The 25235-nt window shown below is 35.3% G+C and overlaps 3 protein-coding genes, 1 long non-coding RNA gene and 1 pseudogene across 7 annotated transcripts; 2 read left to right on the top strand and 3 right to left on the bottom strand.

Moving 5' to 3' along the window:
* Nucleotides 1–126: 126 nt before the first annotated feature.
* LOC117232625 (E3 ubiquitin-protein ligase RNF34) lies at nucleotides 127–3436 on the bottom strand. The gene is made up of 7 exons (XM_033492127.1): nucleotides 3281–3436; nucleotides 2242–2290; nucleotides 1954–2146; nucleotides 1758–1839; nucleotides 1252–1486; nucleotides 978–1152; nucleotides 127–889 (listed from the first exon to the last, which is right to left on the bottom strand). The coding sequence occupies exons 2-7, from the start codon at nucleotides 2287–2289 to the stop codon at nucleotides 717–719; spliced, it is 906 nt and encodes a 301-aa protein (XP_033348018.1). The 5' UTR covers nucleotide 2290; nucleotides 3281–3436; the 3' UTR covers nucleotides 127–716.
* LOC117232624 lies at nucleotides 2613–7614 on the bottom strand. 2 transcript variants are annotated; one of them, XR_004493153.1, is made up of 5 exons: nucleotides 4966–6799; nucleotides 4396–4732; nucleotides 4087–4224; nucleotides 3727–3949; nucleotides 2613–3636 (listed from the first exon to the last, which is right to left on the bottom strand). XR_004493153.1 is itself a non-coding variant. In XM_033492125.1 (5 exons), the coding sequence occupies exons 2-5, from the start codon at nucleotides 5246–5248 to the stop codon at nucleotides 3793–3795; spliced, it is 915 nt and encodes a 304-aa protein (XP_033348016.1). In that variant the 5' UTR covers nucleotides 5249–5270; nucleotides 6810–7614; the 3' UTR covers nucleotides 3745–3792. The 2 variants fall into 2 exon arrangements, 1 of the variants encoding a protein (XP_033348016.1); XM_033492125.1 differs by lacking the exon at nucleotides 2613–3636 and adding an exon at nucleotides 6810–7614 and having other exon boundaries at nucleotides 3745–3949; nucleotides 4966–5270.
* LOC117232636 lies at nucleotides 3601–16920 on the top strand. Its single transcript, XR_004493154.1, has 2 exons — nucleotides 3601–3676; nucleotides 14680–16920. It is a non-coding gene; the product is annotated as an uncharacterized LOC117232636 (long non-coding RNA).
* Nucleotides 11114–25235, bottom strand: LOC117232620 (homeobox protein AKR-like). Of its 3 annotated transcripts, none has more exons than XM_033492113.1 (6): nucleotides 24853–25235; nucleotides 24471–24566; nucleotides 13791–14059; nucleotides 13475–13716; nucleotides 13199–13372; nucleotides 11114–13074 (listed from the first exon to the last, which is right to left on the bottom strand). In XM_033492113.1, exons 2-6 carry the CDS (start codon nucleotides 24484–24486, stop codon nucleotides 12813–12815), a joined length of 963 nt encoding a protein of 320 aa, XP_033348004.1. In that variant the 5' UTR covers nucleotides 24487–24566; nucleotides 24853–25235; the 3' UTR covers nucleotides 11114–12812. The 3 variants fall into 3 exon arrangements, with proteins under 3 accessions (XP_033348004.1, XP_033348005.1, XP_033348003.1); XM_033492114.1 differs by having other exon boundaries at nucleotides 24944–25235; XM_033492112.1 differs by lacking the exons at nucleotides 24471–24566; nucleotides 24853–25235 and adding an exon at nucleotides 17362–17704.
* Nucleotides 17765–22439, top strand: LOC117232635 (annotated as a pseudogene).

The following is a 25235-nucleotide window of genomic DNA, read 5'->3' as shown; positions in this document are numbered from 1 at the left end:
ATTGGATGGTCAAGAGTTTTAAATATGTATGTATTGTTATGTATTATGTATGATGCATAATAAACAGTTAATTCAAATTGATGACTCGTAAATTTCTGCTGATAAAAAGAGGTCACAACAACGAGGTTACCAATTTCAATCAATTTATTTTCGGCAAAGAGAAATGAGGATAAAAGGATACAGTGGTCGTTACTAAATTTGATTACTTTAAACTTTTAACTTCTTCGATACGGCGCTTCGTAGTAGTGTTACTTGACGATCGTAAATGAGAACGGCAACAATTGCGTAGCGTAGCGTATTGTCGACTATAGTCGTCGTTCAGCTTTGAGGATGCACTCGGTGGCTGTTGATTATAATCTACGCTCGTATCAAAGAGATTAGCTACTTTTTTAAGTAGAGCAAAATGCTTACATATATCTAATAGGCATCCAAATAAGTGCCTCCTTCTTTTCGATCATATTTTTTAATAAAAATATTTATAGAAAATGTTGAGACATATTTATGGTATATGTCGATACATGTTATTTCATTGCATTTGCATTAATATAAAAGATTATATTTTATTTCGATTATATTATAATCTATGATGGCAATAGAATGTGCCAATAAACACTAAATCTAAAATATCACGATGGTAGCGATTATATTCGCCCTTTTTCGATTTTGTTTTATTGAATATTACATATTCCATGGTATTAAACATTACTGTATTTTTGTTAAGCTTTAAAAAATCGCACTACCCTCACTACATACTGTTTACATATTGGACATTCCGACATTTGTTTGCCACAATTCAAACAACAAGCCATATGGCCACATTCCAGGATTATACATTCAACTGGTTCATCCCAACAAATTTTGCACAGATTTTCGTCCAAAATTTCAGCTTCTATTAAGAATAAGGTGTGCAAGTTAAACATCTTTTTATTCTTAAAAAGTCAAACGACCAAATGTTTGATAAAGGAGTCGTATCTTACTTGTTCTTGACTGCCTGTATTCTTCCCATAATCTGGAAGCTCTATTCAATAATTCGCATCTTTCTACGCAACCTTTATAATCAACTCGATTTATACTTAGCAAATTTTTTAATTGCTTCACGTTTAAACATTCCAGTTCTGATAATGTATTTATGTCAGATAATTTTACAGGATTCTACATAGAATGAAAAAAAAGTAGAAGAAATATAATAATACGTACACACATTATTATGAGAAAATAATTATAAAACAATACTATTATAATTATACATACCATAGGTGCTTCTGCACATACATCGGAATGTTGAATATTAGAAACTTTTGAAATTTTCTCTTCTACCGAATGTATCGGTTCTGCTCTTCCATTCGAATAAAAGTTAAGTCTAGGAATTGTTTCTGGAATTTCATTGCTATCAACTCTTGAAGCACTGATTTCGTGTGTACGATTAAAAACTTGTCTATTATACTCATCGTTTGTAGTTGCTGATCGGTTAGGGAGAGAACTATCACTGAAATTAGAGTTGAATAAAGAAATGATTTGTTAAATACTTCTCATTTTTTTGTAATTTCAATACATATGTATGAATGTTTCCTTTCTCCTCTTTTTTTTGTTAGATATACGTGATACTACAGAAATCTATAACTCTCAAACAAGAAATATACAATATTAATACTTGTAATTAACGTCGATATCGTATGTTTTGAATTTAGAGTCGATGAAATAATTTTGGATTCTTTTTGCTCCACGCAACTTTCAGCTCCACGCCAAATGGAACTTACATGTTTCCTGCATCTTCCGTACTCAAATGAACATTAGCACCACTAGCAAATGTCATTAACAATTTTATCAAGTCTTCCTTTTCTGCAGTCAAAATGAAAGGGAAAAACAAGAATATTAACTAAAAGATATTGTCAGCAATTCTAAATGTTAAATATCTTCTGTAACTTAAACATTTTCTCGCCGTGGTATACACACCAATACATCCTTTAATCGGTATCTTCTTTGCCAACAGATACCGTTGTATATCTTTAGACCGTACTTGTGCAATTAGACTTCGTGTTAAAGGTCTTCGTGACAACATATTACAAGTATTACAACTTAATATCTTGTCCAAACGCTTAATTACACATTCAGAACAAAAATGCCTCAAACAATCCATACATTGTTTCTGAAAATATGTCATAGTAAATAAATAAAGTACTCATTTTTAACATGTCTTTGGCAATAAAAAGGCACGTAGATATATAATACGATGGTTCTTACCTTGCGTGTGAAGAAGCTGAATTTTACGTTACAAGCTTCACAAGCCATACTATCTTATAAGAATAATGTAATAATAAAAATACAGTTGAAAATTTAGAGGTTAAGTTTACACAGCCGGACAAAAATAAATATTACGTAAATAAGTAGTAAGAGTAAGTACAACTTAAGTAAATAAGTAGTTTCAATTATAAATGTACTTTCACTATAAATATTAATAAAAAGGTATACGAAAAAAGAGCAAGATCATAATACGCTATATTTTTATGATGTACCTCCAGCGTGTTTCAAAATATCACAACTTGATAATTAGAACCATAACAAATTCATACGAGGTACTAAAATATAGTAAAATATAGTAAAATATAGTAAAATACAGTAAAATTTCGCAAGATTTTATTACAGATGGCGATAAATGGAAATGTAACGTAATAAATAATTGGTAAGCAATAATGTGTAAGTATGATTGCTACGTACGTAACTGTTATCACATATTCGATATTGGAAATACAACTTATCTACAATATATGTATTATCAGTACCAGAATTTAGTATAAATTACGCACATGTCGCATAACGTCGAGTATACTTTTGAATAGCTGCGATTTAATGTTTATTTATTTCCAATTTTCTATGTTTTTTATCTTTTAATAATAATTTTCTAATTTTTAATTTTCTTATTATACATTATTTTATTCTTCTTATCGTTTTATCTATTGCTAGCTGACAAATATTTATACTATGTGAAACAATTTTAGTTTTGCTCGTCGCGCATACTATTAAAACTGTTAATTACTCTTACAAGGTATACATATCTAACGACAAATATAGTAATAAGAAGATTTTCATTCACTGCAATATTCTGTTATAGAATTGGCCTGATTGTGTTTTAGATAAATAAATTTGTGTAGTTGATTACACGTTGAAATTTTAATACGCGTACATGTATATACACGTACAAGAAAATTGAATACGGAACATTATACAGAGAAGATGACGAGAAATAAGAGTATATATACACTATACATACATACATACATACGTGTATTCGTTCGAACGCACATCGATACAATAAAAAATGATCGAAATCGCAATTGTTGTGTAATTTAAAACGACTGAAAGGTACTTTTCTACTGTATTTTTATTATGATCTAGGACGATACGAACACCAAATAAATTACTAAATATAATATGGCGATGAAAGATCGTGCACGTGCCATGCGCACATGCGACGTATGCCTCACAATGGGGGGCCGATAAAGCGTAAAATGCAATTACATATTTGATTTTCCATCAAGTCGAGAAAGCGCAGCTTTTTTCAGTTTACGATCGTGAAATTGAAGGAGTAATAAGTGGGTGTTGGTCAAAATCGACTTCGATCTGGCTTTAAAGCCAAGCCTAGTAAAGAAAAATATTTCGAAGGAAAGGAAAGATGCGCGTAAGTAAGTTAAGTATACATATACATACAATAGTTGATTCGTGTCATACCTTTTTTCGACTTGGGAATATACATACTATATGCATGTATCTAGACTAAGCTTCGAGTGACTTTATTTACATTAACGGGTGTATCGCACGTTTCAAATTTCGAGGAAACTGAGCTTCTCTCTTTGTTGCTCGATCCATTGACTGGATCGAAGGAAAGTATCGATTTTTCTTTTCTATCTCATCTGATTCGTCAGTTGTAGCATCTTCGTGGAAGGCATCTTTCCTGGAAAAATATGTAACATAATCGATAATTTATAAAATAAACGTGTATTGAAACACATACATGCGTATGCACTTGTACATAGATATGATACGAAATGATTATTGTAAGTGCACTTGTTTATTTATATATTTACATACGTATATTTATTCTCTGATAAGCGGAATAACGATTTTGGACAATCTTTGAAGTAAGGCCAACACTCCCCATGAAACTTGCCTCTATTTTCAGCTTCAACATATTCTTTTAAAAGGTTCGAAAATGGTGATTTGCTAGCACTGTAAATAATACACATATACATACGCATTATGGAACACGTTAGGAAATTTGGATTTCGTTTTCAAAGATACCATACACATAACCAAACAGTATCATAGAAGAAGAAATCGGAATAAATAAAAGTAAGTACATAGTATGCGTGTAGGGAGTAAGGTGAGAAAGATGCTTACGTGAAAAAGAGTTTGAGCATTTCCCCGATTAAGCCGAAATTGCTTAGGGGATGCCCCTGCACTTCACAGATTGCCCTTAATAGACAGGCCTTTCCATTTAAACCGAAATTTGCGAGCATATCCTCAGCGGTACCATACAAAAGAGCTCTTTCACCTCCGTAAAGTGCGTTCTTTGGCAAATCTGCGAGTGCTTCTCTTTTGCTGATTCCACGTTTTACGAATGTCGCGATAAATTCTGCGGCATTCGATCCCTGATCCCTTGCAGTAGTGTCAAACGCCGATGGTAAAGCGCCGTAAGGGTTTTCGTTATCGGTTAAACCCAGTTTGTCGAAATCGACTGTAAAAATGATGACAAATAAAAAGTGAGAACGAAAAGAAGAAAAGAGGAGAAAAAAGGAAGGGAAGATGATTAGAAGCAGTTTGAGCAAGAAAGATCGATAAAGGTCTATACGTGTATCGGACATAAGAAAGAAATAAAGAAACAGGGACGTGTATAACGTAACTAAATGACGGAAGATGAAGAAACGAAGATAAGAGAGGAAACGAGCGACGATAGACATATGTACTCACTGGTAAAGGGAAGGCTAACAGTCATGTTGCTAAGAAAACCATAGGGAGGGTATCTGACAAAGGGTAACGCCAATGTTGGAGTTATCGTCATAATCGTGCCTGGTGGTAAAGCTATTCGACCATCGTTAGTTATCCAAAGCAGTCTCTTCTGTCGATGGTGGTGAGAAAATAAGTGTCCGTTATAGCTGTTGCCGTTGCCACCGCTGCTACCGCTTTCGGTATTCGAAGACTTGAGAAATAGAATTAGTCCAACCAGTGCCAGTATGCTTCTTTTTCTTTCCATCTCTTCTCTTCTCTTGCGTACTCTTAAAACGGGACGAGATATCGTAGGAGAGAAAAAAAAAGAGAATCAATGAATCCTGAGGCATGCGTTTTCACATCGGATCTAACGTAGGAAGAATCGTGAATTAAAAAGATTCCCGTTATCTGTGTAACATCGTATGAACACATAAACATGCGATATCTTTGTATGCACGGTACGCGTCGAACGGCGATGTAGGGCATCGTATAGCAATAGTCGCAATCACGCAGCAACCGCGAAACGTGTTCAGCGTATGTTAACATTCCCGAAATCGTAATCGTAAGCGTAATTCCGTAATCGTAACGGTAACGGAGGATCATTGGTATGTTCATTTTTATCGACAGGAAATTACGAAAAGATCGATTCTCTTCTTTCACGATATCGCAATTGTCTGGCGTTGATAAACCGTACATAGACCGCATATGTGCATAGTGTGAAAACAACAAAGTGTACACGTGTTCGCGTTATCATTTATCTAACAAGGATCTATTTTGTTCGCATTCGACTAGGCGTAAGAAATGTAAACCCCTATTTCAATTAATCTACTCTGTAAATCATCTTTATCATGGGCTCTTTGCCTACGCTTAAGCGCGCGCGTATGTATCTTACACGTATGTATATATATATATGTACACACAGCGCGTTCAGCGTTTCTAGTAGCGCGTTTGAAAGTGCTAGCAGAAAATCTAAAGGAAATGAAAAGGTGGGTCAACCGAGCGATATAACAAAGTATATAGGTATGTTATACGGTATGTTCGTATGCACGCACATACATACGTGTGTAAATAAAGTTCTGTTGATATTCCTCGATCAACGTTAATACGTGCACCGAAATCAAGATTAAACGAAACTGGCTCGCTCGATGAATCGAATCTTCAGACACCGAATTAAGCAATCACCTCGCATACGTTTTTCGTTTGCACCGTTAAGCCCTGTTGTAAATTTGGGTCGTAAGTAACGAATAATACGATATGCTTCCTTTCCCTTCCTTTGTCTTTTTCTGTCTTTCGATTTTGTATCACTATCCATTTTGCAGGCACTTGCTCCCTCTCTCCCTTCACCCCTTCGATTCAGTTATAATTTTCCATTCTTTCCATTACTTTCCCTGTTCCTCCCTTAGTACTTTCAAATCGCGGCATTTAAGTATTTTGCTTAATCGTTCGACTCGATTATTACCTTTAATAAAGAACTGTTGTTCTCGATAATTTCTCATTTACATCACAATGTTTCCTCTGTTTCCCAGTGTACTCTATTTCTATTCGAATAAGATGGCTATATTTATTATTAGGATCGCTTTGTGGAAAGAAGAGAGACACGTTCAAGTCGAAGAATAACGTAGGTACATCGTATTATCGCATGTCTATGCAAAGGTGTTCAAAGTTGGAATCGAACGAAGCTAGGAATTGAAAGAAAGACGAGACAGAAAAGATAAAGACACGCGACGAACGATAGAGAGGAAACTCTTGGAAGAAAGTTCAGGAGACGTATAATTAGAAGGGAATTAAGAATCGACTGTTACACGTCGGTGTAATGTAGTAAATACCTTCAATTTGCAGTAGAGACACGTTGTTTGTTTCATCAAGGTGCGTTAGGCACCTCAGACGGTCGTTGTACTATAACTGGGCTAATTTTGATGGACGCTGATTATCAGGGCTACGACATAATTGCACTTAATACCACAGATTCTTCGCTGCTGATACAAATCCAATAGGACCAGTTTCCTTATTTCTCTAACAACGAGTCGATGTTTCTTCTTTTTTAAATATCCGCATCTGTCTCTTCCATTAGATCGTAATTGTAACACGTACGGTCACACGTTGTCTGGCTATAGTCGACGAATTTTACTATCTTCTTTACATGTCCAAAACGACTGCTATTCGTTCCGTATTTCTAAAGCGAACATGTCACACAGACATATATTTTATTTCTAAATATACAATTGTGTATCGTATCTACATATATATGGCATATCATGTAGCAATTTATTATCGTAATTTATATTTTAGTGTAGTTTAGCGCGTGTACCGCGTATGCAACAGTTCTCTTATCGAACTGTGTAAAAGTTAATCCGCGTACTGGATATGTATCACGTAATGGTTCGCGTTTGTGTACCGTAGGAAGCTACTGACTCTCGCCTCGGTTTCGAACTGACCGGTAATCCACTCGGCGCTTCTCATTTTACGAGTTCGCGCGTTATCCTCCGTTACATTACTTCCCACTCACGTGTATTCGCGTTCTTTACGTTACTATCGAGTGCTATTGACTTTCATTCCCATCGTTTTATTATGCGATATCGTATCTTCTTACTCAAATCTTCTTACTTACTTTCTTTTCCTTTCTTTCTTTCTCTATCCCCACTTCTCGTAAAACCATGGCAGATCGTAGCTTGATAAAAGCAATTGAATGACCAACTCGTAGTAAAAAAAAATATGATAAAATTCACAACGTACTTTATTACAAACTTTTTAATTGAACAATATAGTTAATAGTAAATTGCTCGGGGAATCGACACGGGTAAACGAGCTCGAACGCAGACTTGACTAATTGTCACATATACATACCTGGCCAAAGTAATCGTAAATAATCGAAACAATTTTATATTATATTCTAATATCAATATTTTCCGCTTTTAGCCGGGGCACGCTGCAAAATGTTGCGAACGCACCTAAGCGGAATGGAATAAAAGATTTTCCACTGATACACGCGTGTAACGAATAGGTATAAGTATTCTAATTTCTATATACATGTATACGGGAGAAGAAAGTAAGAAAGGGAGAAAAATGGAAGGAACGATGTCACCGTTATAATTTAGTATCAAAACATAAACGTTACCTCGAAATAAAAATGTTTCTTTAACTAGCTGTTGTTTAATTTTAGTTGCGATAAAATAAAAAGGACGCCTTTTAGCTCTTTGTTATTTCTTCAGCCGTTCGATTCAAATTAAAGGTAAATGGGTGTTTACTACGATAGTACTGGGTATTTCAAGTCTAGAAAAATGCAAGCCCGTTAGTAACTAATAAAAAAAAGATTAAATCGTAAATACTTGTATTCGTACGTGACATATGTAAAAATACGAAATGAACAGAATTTAATATAACGAAGGTATTCCCAAGGAAACCACGAACCACCATTGTTTGAAGATTCTTCTATTTTTAAACTAATAAATCTTCTCATCTACGTATAAAGGACGATCGAAAGTTTTCTTCTCTCGTTCTGCTTGTTAAAGAAATTGTAAATATTTTCGATAAAACATTTGAAATTACGTTTAAAAGTAAGAGAGTGACAGGGAGAGAAACGGGGCTGGGAAGAGAGTACTCAAATTATATGTACGTACGTTACGAAGGACAGCTGACCAAAACGACAACACTTGAAATCGTACAAGTTTTAAGACAGTTCGTCTTATCAAATATCGATATTTTCCAAATAAAGTGATTAAAACGTTTTTCTTTCTTTCTTCCTTTTTCCCCTAAAAAATGGATTACGTACATACAAGGAAATATACGTAACATTGGGATTCGAGAACCTTTATTATATTATTAATCCTTTCCAATAAAATATTTTTCTTACTTGTTACGCGTTACGAGAAACAAACAACGAATTTGCACACCTGTCGCGTGTACTTACTAACGTGCATGTGCTTATACGCGTATTATTCGTATTTATACAGAAATAATGCCAAAAATAAGCATTTATGGACTTAAGAATTGTATATAAGGTAATAACTGAAACAAGCAAGTCTTGTATATAAAAACATGACCTTACGTAATAAACACACAAAAACCATCTTTCATACTATTCTACATTTCTCGAATTTTCCCTTAATTGTCCTGTACATTATACGAATATTATTTTTAATTCATTTTTATCGAATAATCTTAGTTGATATATAAGAGTATATGAAAATATTTAATTTGACCGAATATGTTTACTCGGAATTCAGTATATGTAATAGAATAATGCGCAGATAAAACAAATACAAACATTCTCTCTTCCTCTCCCCCTTTTTCCAACTCTCCTTCTTTTCCTCGCTCATTCATTATTTAATATTTTTGTTGGCCACAAACAATAGGTAATTTGGAAAAATTCCTTAGTACATACTTGCTTTATGTACGAATGCTTTCCTTTCCATCTACCTCTCTTGTAGATGACTATTTCTTCCCAATTCATACATTTTCAATATTTAATCGAACGCTTCAACTGATGCAACAACTCCTTTTTCTTCCTCTTCCTTTTTTTTATCTTCCTTTTCTTGTCTTTTTCTTTTTTTTTTCTCTTTTTTCTTCTTTTTTTTTTTTTAATGAAAGAGGAGAATTTACCAACATGAAAACGCGAACTCTGTATGCTTTTATTTCATTTACCTTATCTAACGTTTCCAAAATCGTAAATACATTAGAAATAAATTCGACGAATTCGGCGAACGTTTCGACACTACCTTCCGTTAGATATCATTATCAGTATGCATTTAGAACATTCGAACAAGGCACGCTTATTGCTTTTATAATTATGCGACTCGGTAACGAACCAACGACTGGTGCTTCTCGTACAAGCATTCACCATTTATCGCTTCTTCTGTACCCCTTGCCTCTCCGATAGAGCGAACTTTGAATGAATTAGGAACTATGAAGATACATTTCGTTATGAGAATAATTTTGGCTTGCATGCGGCGTTATTTCAACTCTGCTTTTGCTTTTACTAGCAGGCAAGGGAGCACGCGAAACAGAGGTAAACTGTAATGCTACCATACACCACTCGTAAAACAGGCGATTTGGATATATTAGAAACAATGGGAACGGGTAACAGCAACGTTTCGATCGGAATCGGAACGGTATTTTCTTGTACCTTCCGATATTTATATTTGTCGTTTTCGCCGTTTTCGTCTTCGTCATCATCCTCGTCGTTGTAATTCACGTTATTTAGTGTGTGATCGAAAAATGTCTTATCGATCGAAGACTATCATATTTGCAAGCCTATCTTTTGTCGGAGAGAGATCTATCCTTAAACTATCGTAAAGTATTTTCTTAACAGTTTTTAACGTAACGGTCTCGCAACCGCTGTTTATCGCAATTTAAAAATAAATTTGAATCATATTTTGTACATTAAAGAAGTTCGTTTTGTCTGAACACGATTTGGATATAGCTCACGTATCGATGCATACATACATACAAACTTATTTTGTTAGTCATACCATTGCATCGATCCACGTTCGCGTCTACATTCACACTTTCACGATATGCGCCACAATTAATGTCGCAGTACACATTTCATAGGCACATTTCCCTAACACTTCCTTCTCCATTTCTTTCTTTTTCTTCTACATCTTTTCTTTCCTTCTTTCTATCCTTATCATATCCTCCTATCTCTCTTCTCTTTTCTTCCTCTCCCCCTTCTCCTGTTTCCCCTTTTTTCTATCTCTTTAACGAATTATGCCAAACGCTCGAGCACACGATCAACACATTAACTAGCTACGTACCCGGCAAAAAGGATTCTATATGGATTTAATTAAAGTACTTAATTATTGGATATAATATATAACTAACGGTTATATATTATAAGTCTTTGGCGTTTGTACCAATGATTTTCCTATACGTGATTCATATTCCATGACGCTAATTTCCAAATAACGAACGTTTAAAAATTCGTGCTTTTGTATAACGTACGTTGAATCATGTGGCTGTAATATAAATCTATGTATATATACTTATCATCTATAAATCTATTTCTTAATAGGCACATGCGCTTAGTATTCGATATATGCATTTACTGCGATCCGTAAACGTTGTTCACGTATTTCGTGTATCGTTTTTCTTTCATTTAAAAGACATTTTTATACTTGCAAAAAAAAAAAATTATATAATAGATATTTATTACTTTTACCTACTACCGTTCGATCGTCTTAGGGAGAAAAGGGAGATGCATTAACTTTATGCAAACTCGTCACTATGTGTACAAATCTCTTTTCGAGCAGTCTTCTTATCTATCTAACATAAATGCGAACGTAAACGCCATAAAAATCACAATTGCTGTAGGTTACTGCATATTGCTTTAACAATAATAATAAGAGAGAGAGAGAGAGAGAGAGAGATTATTTAAAAAAAAATGAAAAGAAAGAAAGAAGAATATCTACTTGTGCTTACAAAATGATATACTGACGAATCTAAGTACTGTATAATAACTTTGAAATATGGACAGGAACCATGCACAACTATTAACGTCATAGGATTAATTCGATCAATTAATATCAACAAACAGAGAAAGGAAGTAAAATGATCAAGATGACAACGAAACACATGAATATGTTTCAGATATTCTTTGGCCTGTTTCTGCTATAGTATGTTTGGCAAATTATTATAGCGTAAATGTATATAAGAAACGATCTAAAGTACAATAAAAAGCAAAGCTTAGAAGGTTCTTATTTAACCAGTCTATTTCTTTCTTTTATTTGTCAGAGAGAATGGAAACGCGTAAATGTTCTTTCAGTATTATATCAGCGACGTACTACCAGCTTTTCTTTTTACTTGTCTTCTCTTTCTATTACATCTCCCTTACTCCCTATGAATTCTAGAAAACAGTCACGCATCTGTAATAAATTCGCGTGTTATAAAGTTTATACAATTTTTTCTGATGAATTACGATACACGAATAAAAACTTGAACGAGAATGTAAATCGGTATTCGATCTAACTCTTCCCCTTATACCACAATCTTTTACTTGTTACAATATTTTGGCACTTGTTTGACCATCAATCTCACGTTTCTTCCGTCAATAGTGTATTAGAATAGACAGAAATATAATCACCGAAACAAAAAGAACGTATCTTTCTTATTCAGTGTCATTTCATCACGCGATACAATATTCAGTATTGATGTATAGTGTATATGTGTGATATTTTACTTTCTCAACAAAACGGCAGAACTGCTTTAGTACGATCGGAGCGGTCTTCCAATCGGAAGGACTATTGTTACTACTTTGAACAACACAACGAATACTAAAAAACAGTAACAGTACCGTTCGCACGTGTACTTTTGTGAGTTTTCGTTGTACATGTGTTATTTTAAAACAATGCATCCATAAATCACGTGCCGTAAGAAGACAATCACAATATTCGAAGAACACTATCATATACACAATTGTTTAATGGCTAGTTACTATATACTTCTGGTTGTTCATCAAGTTCAAAAGTCTTTACTATTCTCCTTGCTTTATATATGTACGTACCTGTTTGCACATATACGTACACATACGCAAAAAAATTGGCGAAAGAACTAAAATATTAGAAAGGAAAAACATGTAAATCGTCAGATTCTCTTTTATCCGATTCGCGAATTTTGAGACTACGAGAAAATATTTAAAAGTGGAAAAAATATCATAGGTTGAGGTTAAAGATGCAAAAAAAAAAAGAGGAAAAAAAAGAAAAAAGAACGAAAAATTATCAATATTATGATGACGATACCAAAGCGAAAAAATTGTTTTGTATCCTCCATGGCAAAATGGAGAATCGAAGGTTAAAAAAAAACACCGATATAAGCTACGAGGAACGCTGCTCTCGTTAAACCGATACAGCCCCCTCACGTTCTTTTTCCTGTTGTCGTACAGCAACGGCTGCCTCAACCAGTAAGTAAAGACACTTGAACTTGTCTTTATCCTCTTCAGGTGGTGTCGGAGGTGGCGTCTCATCTGTATGAGGACTGTGAGCATTACGTGTACCATATACTTCTGTTTCATGCTGTACATCAGAAGTTTGAATAAGATGTTGTCTAGGAGCACTCCAATATGCAGCTTCGTTTCCCATGGAAGATTCGTCATCGTCCCTGAGCAGGATAAAATGGAAAAGAAAAATAGGAATATCAGTCGATTTTTCGTTATTAACGCGACGTGCGTTGTTATAAGGTCGAAATAATGAAAAACCGCGACGGTGTATAGCAATATGCCTACCCTCGTCGCGCTGGGTGGGTAATCGTTTCGTCGTAAGCGCCAAGTTGGCTGACATTTTGTTCAATTTTAGTTTCCGAGTAAGGGTACACTATTACGCTCGGCCACTGTGTCGATGGACGTTCCTCCTCGCTGTGAGAACTGCTCTCATAGTCGTTTGGGCTATCCTCTTCGCTTCTGAGAAAGAGAGAAACAAAAAGAAGAAAATTATGAAATACGAAACATTGTTGACGACCAATCGTTGCATATGATAGTATCAAAGCGTAACTTGTAACCAACCGATACATTAATCCAGCAGAATCTTCGTAATCGTGATCTCGACTACGTTTCGGAGCACTCATGCCTGCTAACGAATCCCAATTTTGATTGGATCTTGAACCAAGACCGGATGATTGTTGGTGACTTCCTGCGGGCATCTTTTTACCGCGGCGAGATATCGTGTACTGTAGAGGATCGTGGCCTTCTCTTCGAATCATTTCTGGTAGAATTCGCCGTCTGGCGTTTATGAACCAATTGCAAACCTACAATGACGAGAATAGACGTCGAGAAGGTCACGAAATGAAAATTAAATAGAGCAGTAGAGTATTGTACCAACCTGGAGTACAGTCAAATGCGCTTCTTGACTCAGCTCTTGTTTCTCGTTGTCGCTTGGATATGCGTTGTATCTGTGCTCGTAAAGCCATCGTTTTAAAATTTTCACCGAAGTTTTCGGTAGGTTTCCACGACGTTTTCTCACGGAATGATTACCAGAGTGATGAACTATTCCAGAATGAACTTTAGTGCGTAACGCGTTCGAGTCGTGTTCCGTATCGGAACCACTTTGATCGTCGTCGGTACTACTCGATGAAGGAAAACGTTCTCTCGCTGAAACATAAAACAACAATCATTGAATTAAATTTACACGGTTCTTCGCCATCGCACTCGTCTACGTTCTCGCAACTTGTAATCATTTTCAAGAAAAGAGACAAAAATCCACATATATATAGGAATATGTGTATAGGTATACACAGGCGTATATAGGCACATGTATATAGATATATCTAAATTAAAAAATCTCATTGAATCTCGAAACGAACATATCTCTCGTATATCGTTACATTATTTAAAATAGATGTGCATAAAACGATCAACAAGATCTAAGCTATTCAGATTTTAGAACTAAGCATTTTTAATACGTGTACATGAAATCGTTGGGCAATAGAAAGTAGATAAGAAATGAATGAGAAAAGATGTAGTTTTCTCTCGATTCACACATGTCGTTTTCCCTTCCGAGATTTCCCCTTTTGAATATCTCGATAACGTAAAGGCAACTATTTTCATCGCTTTTATCCTTTTCATATGTACAATAGTAGTTTCCTTTTCCGTTTTTTTCTTCTTCCCTCCCCCCACCCCCTGTAAATATATACACCCGGGAACTAAATTTGCGATCCTGGTTAGTTTGCACCGTCGACTAATCTTAGCGTTTGAATTTGTGGTTACGTAAGGTCCAGTAACCCGACAGCACAAAATTAGGATCCAAGCTCCTCGCGGCTAGACGAAAACTATGACGACGTCGAGTGTCACGATGGCGATGGCGATGGCGATGGCGATGGCGATGGCGGTGGCGATGGCGATGGCGGTGGCGATGGCGATGGCGATGGCGATGGCGATGTCGATGTCGATGTCGATAGCAGCGACGACGATGACGACGACATCAACAAAGATGATAAGAATAGCATACAGTAACAGAACTATATCTCAAACATTATCGGCTTGATGGAACAGAGAGCTAACCGAAGGAAAAAGCCATCTAGCGACCTTAGTTTGGTCGGTACACGAAGAGACGTTTCTTCGTCCATCGAGCTAAATATACAACGAGTTGCTAGCGAGTTTACAGATGCATCGTGCGTTCTAGTGGCGCACAACGCTATCTAATAACGTAACCGCATCTCTTTTTCGAACAATCAACTCGATAAATCAATATAATTAGAAAATGTAACGTCTTAAAGTAAATTACGACATTGTTTTACGAGAAGAAATAAGCTTGCAATTACTCTTATACATTTTCGATATATATTTTGCAACCAAAATATGTAAAATAGAAAGTTGAACTATCGTTAAACCATAATATTCGGAATCGTTAAACTTATAATTTGTCCGATGGCAAACATTGGCCAATGTATGGCTATCTGTTAATATTATAATTTTATTATACCTGCTTTTTTTTCAAAAACGCAATTTGTCCCAGAGACATTCGAAAATGATATTATAATACAATTAAATCTACAGAGTTCTTGGAATTTTAAAACACAGACAGACGAGCGACACGATTTAAATTTCAAACGATTTCGTGGTTTAGATGTAATCAAAATGTCTTAATCACGCCTCAATGCTTTTAAGTATCGCAAAGCAACTGGAAAATAAATTTAAAAATATCGAATCGATAGCGTAAGAATATTACGAAATTAAGTTTCATAGAATATCTTAATATCTATCTACAAAGTTACATCGTAATAATGACAGTCGGTGACCCGTAACACATTTGGAAGTTTTCCAAAAGATCATCATAGAAGTACGTGATGTTAATAATTAGTGCTTCTGTTACAGTCAAAAATATTGTACACTGCATACAACACAGATTTTTCTCCTGTTCACTTTTGGACTTTACTTTCCCGATGAATTCTCTCTCTCTCTCTCTCTCTGTTTTGGTTTGGCTACTGGGAAATTTTTGAAAAATAAACGAGATCAAACTAGCTATCATAGCTACACCATAGGAAAAGTATTGCTCGAATTTTCTTCGCGCTCTTTTTTGTCATTAACGTTGAAAATGAATTTAAGACTTACATAAGAATTATTTGACTGTAACCTTCGTGACATAAGCTTACGTACACGATGCCCGGCATATTTTGCATTCAATACACCGATCAAAAGCATTAAAGACGTAAATAAGTCTCACTGATATGTATTCCAACTATCTATATCAACGGATACTGTACTACTTGTAATTTATTACTCCAGATCTTATCCGGTATCGATAACTCCTAGTCAATAAACCACGTACGCAACACGTATTACAAGATTTGAAACTGACAAACAAAACCGTTTCTAACAAAAAATCAGATAATTCCCAAACATTACCGCTCTAAACAGATGTCATACCCAAGATCAACCAACCCATGAACGAATAATTTCAATCTGCGCTCATCAAGCACGATAATTTCTCCAAAATAAACTTGCCAAAAATTTATATTCCCTTCTTTAACGCCAATTACCTAACAAATTGTACACGTTTGCTCTTCCACCTCTAATGTATGTATACGTGCCATCTTCTCGCAAATCAAATAACAAAAAAGAAATTGTTCTTCTATCTCTGGATGCATGTAGTAAATGATAACAGCAGATTTGAATGAACTTAAACGGTGCCCTATGGGGTTTACATAAATGCTTACAGGGATCTTCGAACACTGTTATATACATATATGTAAGTTCGTCGCATATCGCAGGATACATAATTTCTCCTGTGTGACATGTCTTAACAAGCATTTTAGAAAAATTGATTTTGTTCAGTACTACTGGTATATGTAACCGCATACGTAATTGTGTGCGCAACGTTATTTCGAAATTATTTCGAAATATGCATATCAAATTTTCGTTTACATACGAGTATATTCCTCAAATGTTATTTTTTCGATGGTATTGCACGTTATACAACGTTTAACTCTCTCGAGGAGTATTACCTTTTCTTCATAAAAAAAAATTCAAAGAATTACGCAAATGTCGCGTTTCTAGAAAGAAATTCGACAAATTCGAATCGATGATTATTGCCACACTCTTACCTGTCACGAACATACTCGTACGCTGAGTCGAGGGAGAATTATCGTCATGTGGCATCATCGACAATGACAAAGGGGACATTGTACGACGACAATCCGTATTTCGTGAATGGCGAGAATTATGTTGTGACGATTGATCAGTTTGAGGGATAAGTTGATGTTTGTGCCGATGATGATGATGATGATGATGATGATGGTAACGGTGGTGGTGATGATGATGATGGTAATGATCATTGCGATAATGACGACGATAACGATGATAACCTTGCTGCTTCTGCGAATGTCGAGGATGTTGATGCTGATCATCGTGACAATATTGATCACGATACTGATGAAGGTATTGTTGTTGTGTACCTGTCATTCTTTCGGTACTCTGTTTCTGTTCCAAGTGCATAGCGGCTGGTGGTAACATGATATTCTTGTAATTATAAGAACTTAAGAAGCTCGGTATACGTTGTAGAAAATATCTCGACACGATAATAAAACAATCGAGGAAAAATTTATCGCGATGTTCCAAATCTTCTTCGATCGTACGTCAAACTTTGTCTCATTCCTACAATCATGCTTGCACTCTATTATTGACGTTTGAACGATTAACGTACATTTACTTTCATTATTAAGCCACTCGTCGTTTCTTATCTTTTCGCTTTTCCAATTTGGCGCTGTTATCGGAATTTATAGAAATAACGCAGGACGAAAGACTTTTCCTTCGTTGGCAAGATACGTCATGGATAGGACCAGTGATATTGTCAATCACCTTAAACACCGTCGTTTCTCCTTTATTGGCCGATACCGTTGTTGCATCGCTGGTTCTCGTTTAGAAAATGACATAGATGTCGTATTCAAACGCCTTTCTCACGTAACACAGCTGTGTCGTCTAGCGAATTCACAAAAGAACTTTGTTTTCTTCGTCATTTTTAGACGTTGCGTGACGCTCTTCGCTTTAATTTTCCTCGACCGTCTTAAAAACTAGACAGCTTAGCTTTCTTAAAATCCCCAATTGTAATACAACTTCCTGATGGCTATCTGGTTCGTTCGAGTTTGCTTTCGCTTATTCCTCGCGATCAGGAAATACGTTCTTCGTAATGATATATTCTGCCTGCAAAATGTTGGACAGGCGATAACAAAAAATATACATGAACAACAACCGGGATTTTCCTGCCTTGAATCGAAAACACGGGTATTTCGCTTCTTTGCGAAGTATTCGCTATTTACAGCGATGCCGAAGAGCGGCGAAGGAATTGAGAATAAAAATATCTTTTGTATTGTTTATTTTTAACTGATTATGAGGAGTAAAACTGATCAAACACGATCGGACGACGTCGACAACACGACTGGGCCAACCATGTCGGAAGCCGGCTTGACAGAGGCGGCTGACAAGAGACAAATCAAACACGAGAATGAGTGCATGTGCGCGCCTAGCAAGGAGAAAGATTTGCGCGCGCGTATCTACTTCCCGCTTCTTCGCCTGTCACTGGTCAGCCATTAGACTCTCTCTGTTTCAGCCCCCTTCCTATTTGCGTCTTTCCCGCCATATAAACTTCATAAGAATCTATCGGAGCGGTTGCGTTGCTCGGTGTATTCTCGTAACGATAGCATAGCGAGTGCGTTATCCCTTCCAAAGCAGGTATAGGAGCTATATTGGCGGGAAGCATACTTCGCTATGTAGTAACACGGTTGTATAACCCTAACCCTAACCCTAATCCTAACCCTAACCCTAACTCTAACCCTAACTCTAGCTCTAACCCTAATCCTAATCCTAACCCTAACCATAACCGATGTCTTCGTTTGGGCCTCTGTCCCTTATTCTTTAATAATATTAAAACAAAATTCCTTATTTTCAGATTCTATATGTATATCGTTTGTTTACAAAAGCATAATTAACAGTAATATTAACTTTCCCATTCCTATCGGTAAATGTCAATTACAAGTCAAATATGTGTCAATCACAAGTCAAATATGTGTCAATCACAAGTCAAATTAATAATCAACAAAATATACTTGTGATATTTCACATTAACAGCAATTATTCTTTTTTTTTTTTTTACGATGCACCTCCTTGAACAGCGTGGATCTTTTTTGACAAATTTCATTTTTTTTACATTTATTACGAATCAATTTATGTATATGTAAGTACTATATATATAGTGTAACCAAATACATACACCCACACACACAAAATATAACAAATACATGCACATGTATTGGAAGAATATAAATGTGCGTATTTATGTGAGTATGTGCGTCAGTCTGTGGATCTCGCAACTACGCGGAGTTCGTTCTACGTTACGCGATCAGTCGGTGTTCCTATACCCCGCGTTGTTCAAAGGGGAGAGTACTGTATACGTAAGAGAAAATCAGAAAGAAAAAATAAAAGAAAAGAGAAGAAAATTTTACACGATTACTGTACGTTACAAAAATGTGTGTTATTCGTTCGACGTACCACTAAAAAGATAGAGATATGAGAAGAGATAATATGAGATAAGGTTACGAGATAGAGTATAATCTAAGACCAAGAAAAAGCACGAATCATTTGCACGTGCAGCTAGTCGAAACGTAAAATCCGTTATTTCGATACGTTTGAAAGTAGAAAGTAGAATTTTTCGAAGATTTTAGTGTCCTTCGTTGTTTATACAAAAATTATATAAATTAAAGAAATTCTATCTCGTGTCTACCGTATATTTCGCAATATCTTAAAAACAAATAATGTAGAAATTTGCATGGAACAAAAATTACGTTATTTTTCTTTATAGCCTAAGCTAAGTATGTAAAAATATACCTACACGTATATATACACGTTTAACTGAACATTAAAAACTCCTCTCTTTCTCTCTCTCTCTCCTCTTTAGCCATCCTCCAATTTTGTTGCCACTATTTATCTCTGGATGTCTAGGATAAACTGTATTTTTATCTTATCAATTCAACCCTTACATGACCATCCCAATCGATGATATTTCTAATGCGATAAGCCTATTGCATGCGATGATCATATCCCTGGCTTTTTCTCTCTTATTATTCGATTGGTAAGAAACGTATCCCTCTTCATCATTAACATCTTTACTTTAGAATAATTGTTGAATAATATTATGAAAAATTGATGTGTTATTTTTATTTCTTTTTTCTCGCAAACGAGCTTTTCAACAATATATACATTCGTAAATGTGTACATGCATGAATACATTTTCTCTCTGTCCAAACTAAGTTGCGCAACACTTTTTGTTTGATCGTAATCGTCACAAAAACTGTTTAGTATCTCGACCCTAATTACTTTGCGAGGCTTTGTTAGTTTCTTTAAACGGTTTAAAGTTGAAACGAATGTTGAATCATGCGTGTAACTATCGAATGAATTTGTACCTCTTATTAGCTATCTACCGCTAACGCAAATCAGTCGAACTGAACAAAATTGCCTTAAATTAAACTACAAGAAATCCCTTTATGACGTTTAAGCTGAAAAAGCGAGTAAGAAAAAAGAGAAAGTGTTTATTCTAATGTTCGTGTTTGAGAAAAACAAATATCAAAATTCAAAGTAATATAATAAAATTATATTGTATGTAGTATAATGTGTAGGTATATCCTATGATAAATTGTCATGTCCAAAACACCGCTTCTCAGGTAAAAGAACGGTCGAACGACAAATTTATTGCTTTCCTTCTGACTCACAATTTGTCAGGAAAAGGAAAAGATGCTTGAGGAAAACAAATATAATACAGCTATATATTATATGTATTATAATACGTAGGTATATATCCTAAGAAAGTGTCAGGTCTAAAACACCATTTTGCAGGTAACAGAACGGTCGAATAAAAGAATTATTGCTTTCCTTCTAACTAACAATTTGTCAGGTAAAGGAAAAAATGTTTGGAGAAAACAAATTTTAAAGTAATACAATACAATTATATTATATGTATTATAATATGTAGGTATATCTTATAAGAAACTGACATGTCGAAAACACCGCTTCTCAGGTAACAGAACGGTCGAATAACAGAATTATTGTTTTCCTTCTAACTCACAATTTGTCAGGTAAAGGAAAAATAAAACTTCAACTCGATGTATCGGTTGTTACACCGATCCTTGAACGGATACACGTATTCAACGAACACGGCTTTCGCAGAGGAGATGTTTCGAGAGCAATACATATATTATATGGCAGAGCTTCGAACCTTCGACAAGCAAAGGAACATCGATTCAAGAGGAGAGACGAACATTCTTCATAGGTCAGCGAGCATAGAACGATTTTAGACACGGCCTTTGGGCTGTTCTGTTCGTGCTTTGCGCCGTGGCATGTCTTCTCATTTCGTCCTAATAATCTTTTAATGTTCAAACATCATATTATGTATATTCTACCTTTTTTTCAATATACTCTAAATTAGACACGCGAGAAAAGTGATTTTATGTTCGATTCGCATTTGCGTACCGAACATGATTAGATAAGACCTCTAGTTTGGCAATAATGCATAATTTTGTAGAAAAGAATCTAACCAAGACTATTGCATTCCGATCCAAAATCTATCGGTGTTCGACGATATAACGACGAACTTCAATACATACGTGTCTCCACTCTACTTTATCTACGACCATCGAGATTATTCAAACCGAAGAAATTTTACTTTACAATATCCTATTTCACCAACTATAGCCTCTCTGCTCACGCAACGTTTGACACGATAACCTCAAACACTGTATATACGTCTGACCCAAAGCACGAAAGTACTAAAAATTACGATACCGATAACAGATAATATATTACTGTTGTTATGAATGATTTCCCTGTTAAACCAATTATATTCTATAAAACTGGTCCCATTGTATGCAAAAACTAAACATAGGCAATAACAATTAACAAACAGTGTGAAAACTTGGAAATTTATCATCATTTGACATAACTACTTCCCTGAAACGGCGATCGAGGAACGCACGTTCTCCTATGTTATAAAATAAATAAAGCACTGTCATCTTCGGTCGATGATATTTGAAAATTTAAAGAAACATACATCATGTTCGAATTTTACGTAACATTCGAATGAAATACAGCGATATTTTGGTAGATCCGTTTGCTAATCGGCCGGTAAACACGTAAACAGGTATCAAAAAGTCTCGAAAGTCATCGAGAAGAATCAAGACGCAACGATTAGCGCGAATAGCTGCACTACTATCGGTTACATAACAAGGCAAAGATACGATGACACGAAATAACGCTATGGTCAATTTATAAAATACGTTCTGCTTTATTCTCGACGTATTTCGTTCTTCCCCCTACAACCCATCTTTCTAGTAGTACTTTTTACTTTATCTTTTGCACTTGATCGGTAATTCGAATTAAGAAACATCCGATGAAAGCGTACTATAACACGTAACGTACAATTTGCTATGCACCAAATACAATAAGATAATGCGATACAACAAAAAATATCAAGCAATTTGTCATTAGATGTACAACAAGGATTACTATGTCGACCAAGGTCGATACTTGAAAACAACAGAGCCGGTATGTAAAAAAAACTATAACAAATCTCTGTCAGGTTAGTTGTACGTATGTGTATATGTCTGCTATATGTATGTATGTATGTATGTATGTATGTATGTATGTATGTATGTATGTATGTATGTATGTATGTATGTATGTGTATGTATGTATGTATATATATATATATATAATTGCCTGTGTAATAAAATTAATAGAAAAAGCGCAGTGTAATAATTCTTCCATAAGATTCGGTACTGTTTCTGTTAACCATACTATTACTACTAGTAGTACCATTATTACTATTATTAGACGTGTTACACAATACTCTCGCGTCTTCTTAAACGAGTTTCGCTGGCCAATGACCAAAGCTAGATAACGTCGTGTATCGCGACCCATTTACCGACTTGCTAATCTCGAACTCTAATCCGAACTTGATTTTCTTAAACTTGTATGGCTTAAACAATTTTATAAATGTTACATTCTTGGATATTACACATAGGATCGTAATTATTCAGAATAATTATTCACCGTGTGAGCAAATATGTGCTTATATACTATCGTTTTTCAAAAGGCCACATTTATATACATATACTTTTAATATCCAATCTATCATTTATCACTATTTACTATATAAGTGTAATATTATCACAAAAAGTTATTTTTTCACTCATCTCTTTGTATAAATTTCTTGCAATAACGTCGTTACCAAAAAATGTGACACCATAAAGCACAATTCTAATTTTAAAATCCAGATATGAATTTCTACATTTCTACAATATTACATGTACCTACTACATACATCTCATATGTTACGTTACGTAATAGTAGACACCATGCGGACACATTCGACTTACGTCCATATTTTCTCAAATGGTTTTAGAAAACATTTTATAAATTTATAATTCAAATTTGAAATTATTAAATTCTATATTTTATATAAATATATATATATATATATAAATATATATAAATATTTATATAAATATATATATATATATATATAAAGAGAGAGAAAGAGAGAGAGAGAGAAATGAGAATATTTATCTGTTAAGATAATAGGTATAAAATTTCACTAAATTTCTAAAAAAGATATTTATATATAATAAGACAAGAGACAAATTAATATAGGCTTCAGACTGAATAAAATACATATGTACATATTAATCATCCATATACTATAAACTCACTTTACACACGACCACATGGCGCGCGTATATATACCATGTGCATACATGTATACACGTAGATATATATATATATATATACATATAATTATCAAGGTTTATAATCTTAAATCGAAATACTACAATTTGAACCACAAATTGTAAACAAATTGCAATTGAATCTCGTTTAATTAAATATGAAATATTATTTGATATAAAAGTTGTTCGAAAGAAATGTTCCTATATTATATATTTATTCGTTTAATTGTATAATGTTGAACGAGTTACACGAGTTTCGTCATGTATGTGTATGGAAACTTGTGACGAAAGCAGTTATAGATCATATTGAAAATGTAAAGGCATAAAAAAGCTCAAGCAATCAGCGATCAAAAGGAGCAAGCACGTAAACATATTCGTATACGTACTATAGGTGCGCGTGCACGCAAAGCGAGCGAATAGTCAGACACTTCAGACAGGCAGGCAAGCATGGAAGGCACGACGCACGACGGAAAAAGCAGAATGACAGTTGGTAATTATAACGAAGAGCGGATTCCGTGGGGTAAGGCCGGTGAGCCCCGTGGAAGTAACGAAGTCCGCGCCGTGGCGCGCCACCACGTGCCTAACTAGCTAGCTGGCTTGCTGACTGCATGCTAGCTCGGTAGCCACGCGTTATATAGTATCGTAAATGATGGCGTCTCGTAATCGAAATTTTCAACATAATACGAATAATGAATTTTATTCGAGACCAACTAATAATGTTTAACAAAATTATGGATTCGGTACTGACTGATTATATCACGAACCTAGCAATTAATGGATTGATTTATACTCACCAACACGATGATCCATAATGAAAAAATTGAGATGGACGCAATGTACACGCGGTCTAGCAATGTCCTCGTGGTTGGCTTAATTCGATACTCGATCAGCTGTTAAATAGAGAAAGAAACAGCATGGTAAGAAAAAAGAAATACACTCTTTAAATACGACTAGAAGTCATGTCACACTTCTTAACAAAATACCCAAATTAAACGAATAAATTAGGGAAAAAAATGTACAAAGTCTAACCAACAATTCGTGGGGACGCGTACACTAACACGATAAAAATATTGCATGATCGCGCAACACGAGCTAACTCGATTTTTGCCGGTCATCGAGTTTCAATACACGAATGATGAATGACAAACAACACTAAAAGATATGCCATGTCCATACCGTTGAACAGTTAACACACGATGTGTCTCACGGTTTCTTTCCCTCTCACGTTTTCTTCTTCGACCAACTGATCTGTCGTTCGACAACTCACCGGTCTATCTCTCTGTAGTTTCTCTATGTTTCTTTCGATCACAGCGTCCTTTTCTGATCGAATTACTTCCCGTTAGGACTAATTTCTCGTTCTCTCTGACAGATAAACACTACGAATGCGGCGGGTTCTCGCAGCGTGTGCGCCAGCGTCAGTAAGATTGACAGTCGGCGCTGATGACAGACAGGTGCGCCCGCCTTCCGGCCTAACAAGTCGGCAACCTACCGTCCCGCTTACGTATCTTTCTCTGTTCGTTCGCATACCCGTCTGCCCGCCTGCCCGTCTACCCGTCTAC

The sequence above is a fragment of the Bombus vosnesenskii genome, unplaced genomic scaffold (assembly GCF_011952255.1).
Source record: "Bombus vosnesenskii isolate JDL3184/JDL3185 unplaced genomic scaffold, Bvos_JDL3184-5_v1.1 scf7180000013289, whole genome shotgun sequence".
NCBI lineage: Eukaryota > Metazoa > Arthropoda > Insecta > Hymenoptera > Apidae > Bombus > Bombus vosnesenskii.
The sequence above is the reverse complement of the archived record's forward strand: the minus strand, read 5'-3'. Positions and strand labels throughout refer to the sequence as shown.

Coding starts and splice junctions, on each gene's coding strand:
- LOC117232620 (XM_033492112.1), bottom strand. CDS start 17,419: ATGTTACCACCAGCCGCTATGCACTTGGAACAGAAACAGAGTACCGAA. Junction 14,060..17,361: donor GAGTACCGAAAGAATGACAG/GTACACAACAAC, acceptor TTTATGTTTCAG/CGAGAGAACGTTTTCCTTCA. Junction 13,075..13,198: donor ACCCACCCAGCGCGACGAGG/GTAGGCATATTG, acceptor TATCCTGCTCAG/GGACGATGACGAATCTTCCA.
- LOC117232625 (XM_033492127.1), bottom strand. CDS start 2,289: ATGGCTTGTGAAGCTTGTAACGTAAAATTCAGCTTCTTCACACGCAAG. Junction 2,147..2,241: donor TCAGCTTCTTCACACGCAAG/GTAAGAACCATC, acceptor ACATATTTTCAG/AAACAATGTATGGATTGTTT. Junction 1,487..1,757: donor ACGGAAGATGCAGGAAACAT/GTAAGTTCCATT, acceptor CTCTAATTTCAG/TGATAGTTCTCTCCCTAACC.
- LOC117232624 (XM_033492125.1), bottom strand. CDS start 5,248: ATGGAAAGAAAAAGAAGCATACTGGCACTGGTTGGACTAATTCTATTT. Junction 4,225..4,395: donor ATGCTCAAACTCTTTTTCAC/GTAAGCATCTTT, acceptor TATTATTTACAG/TGCTAGCAAATCACCATTTT. Junction 3,950..4,086: donor TTATCAGAGAATAAATATAC/GTATGTAAATAT, acceptor ATATTTTTCCAG/GAAAGATGCCTTCCACGAAG.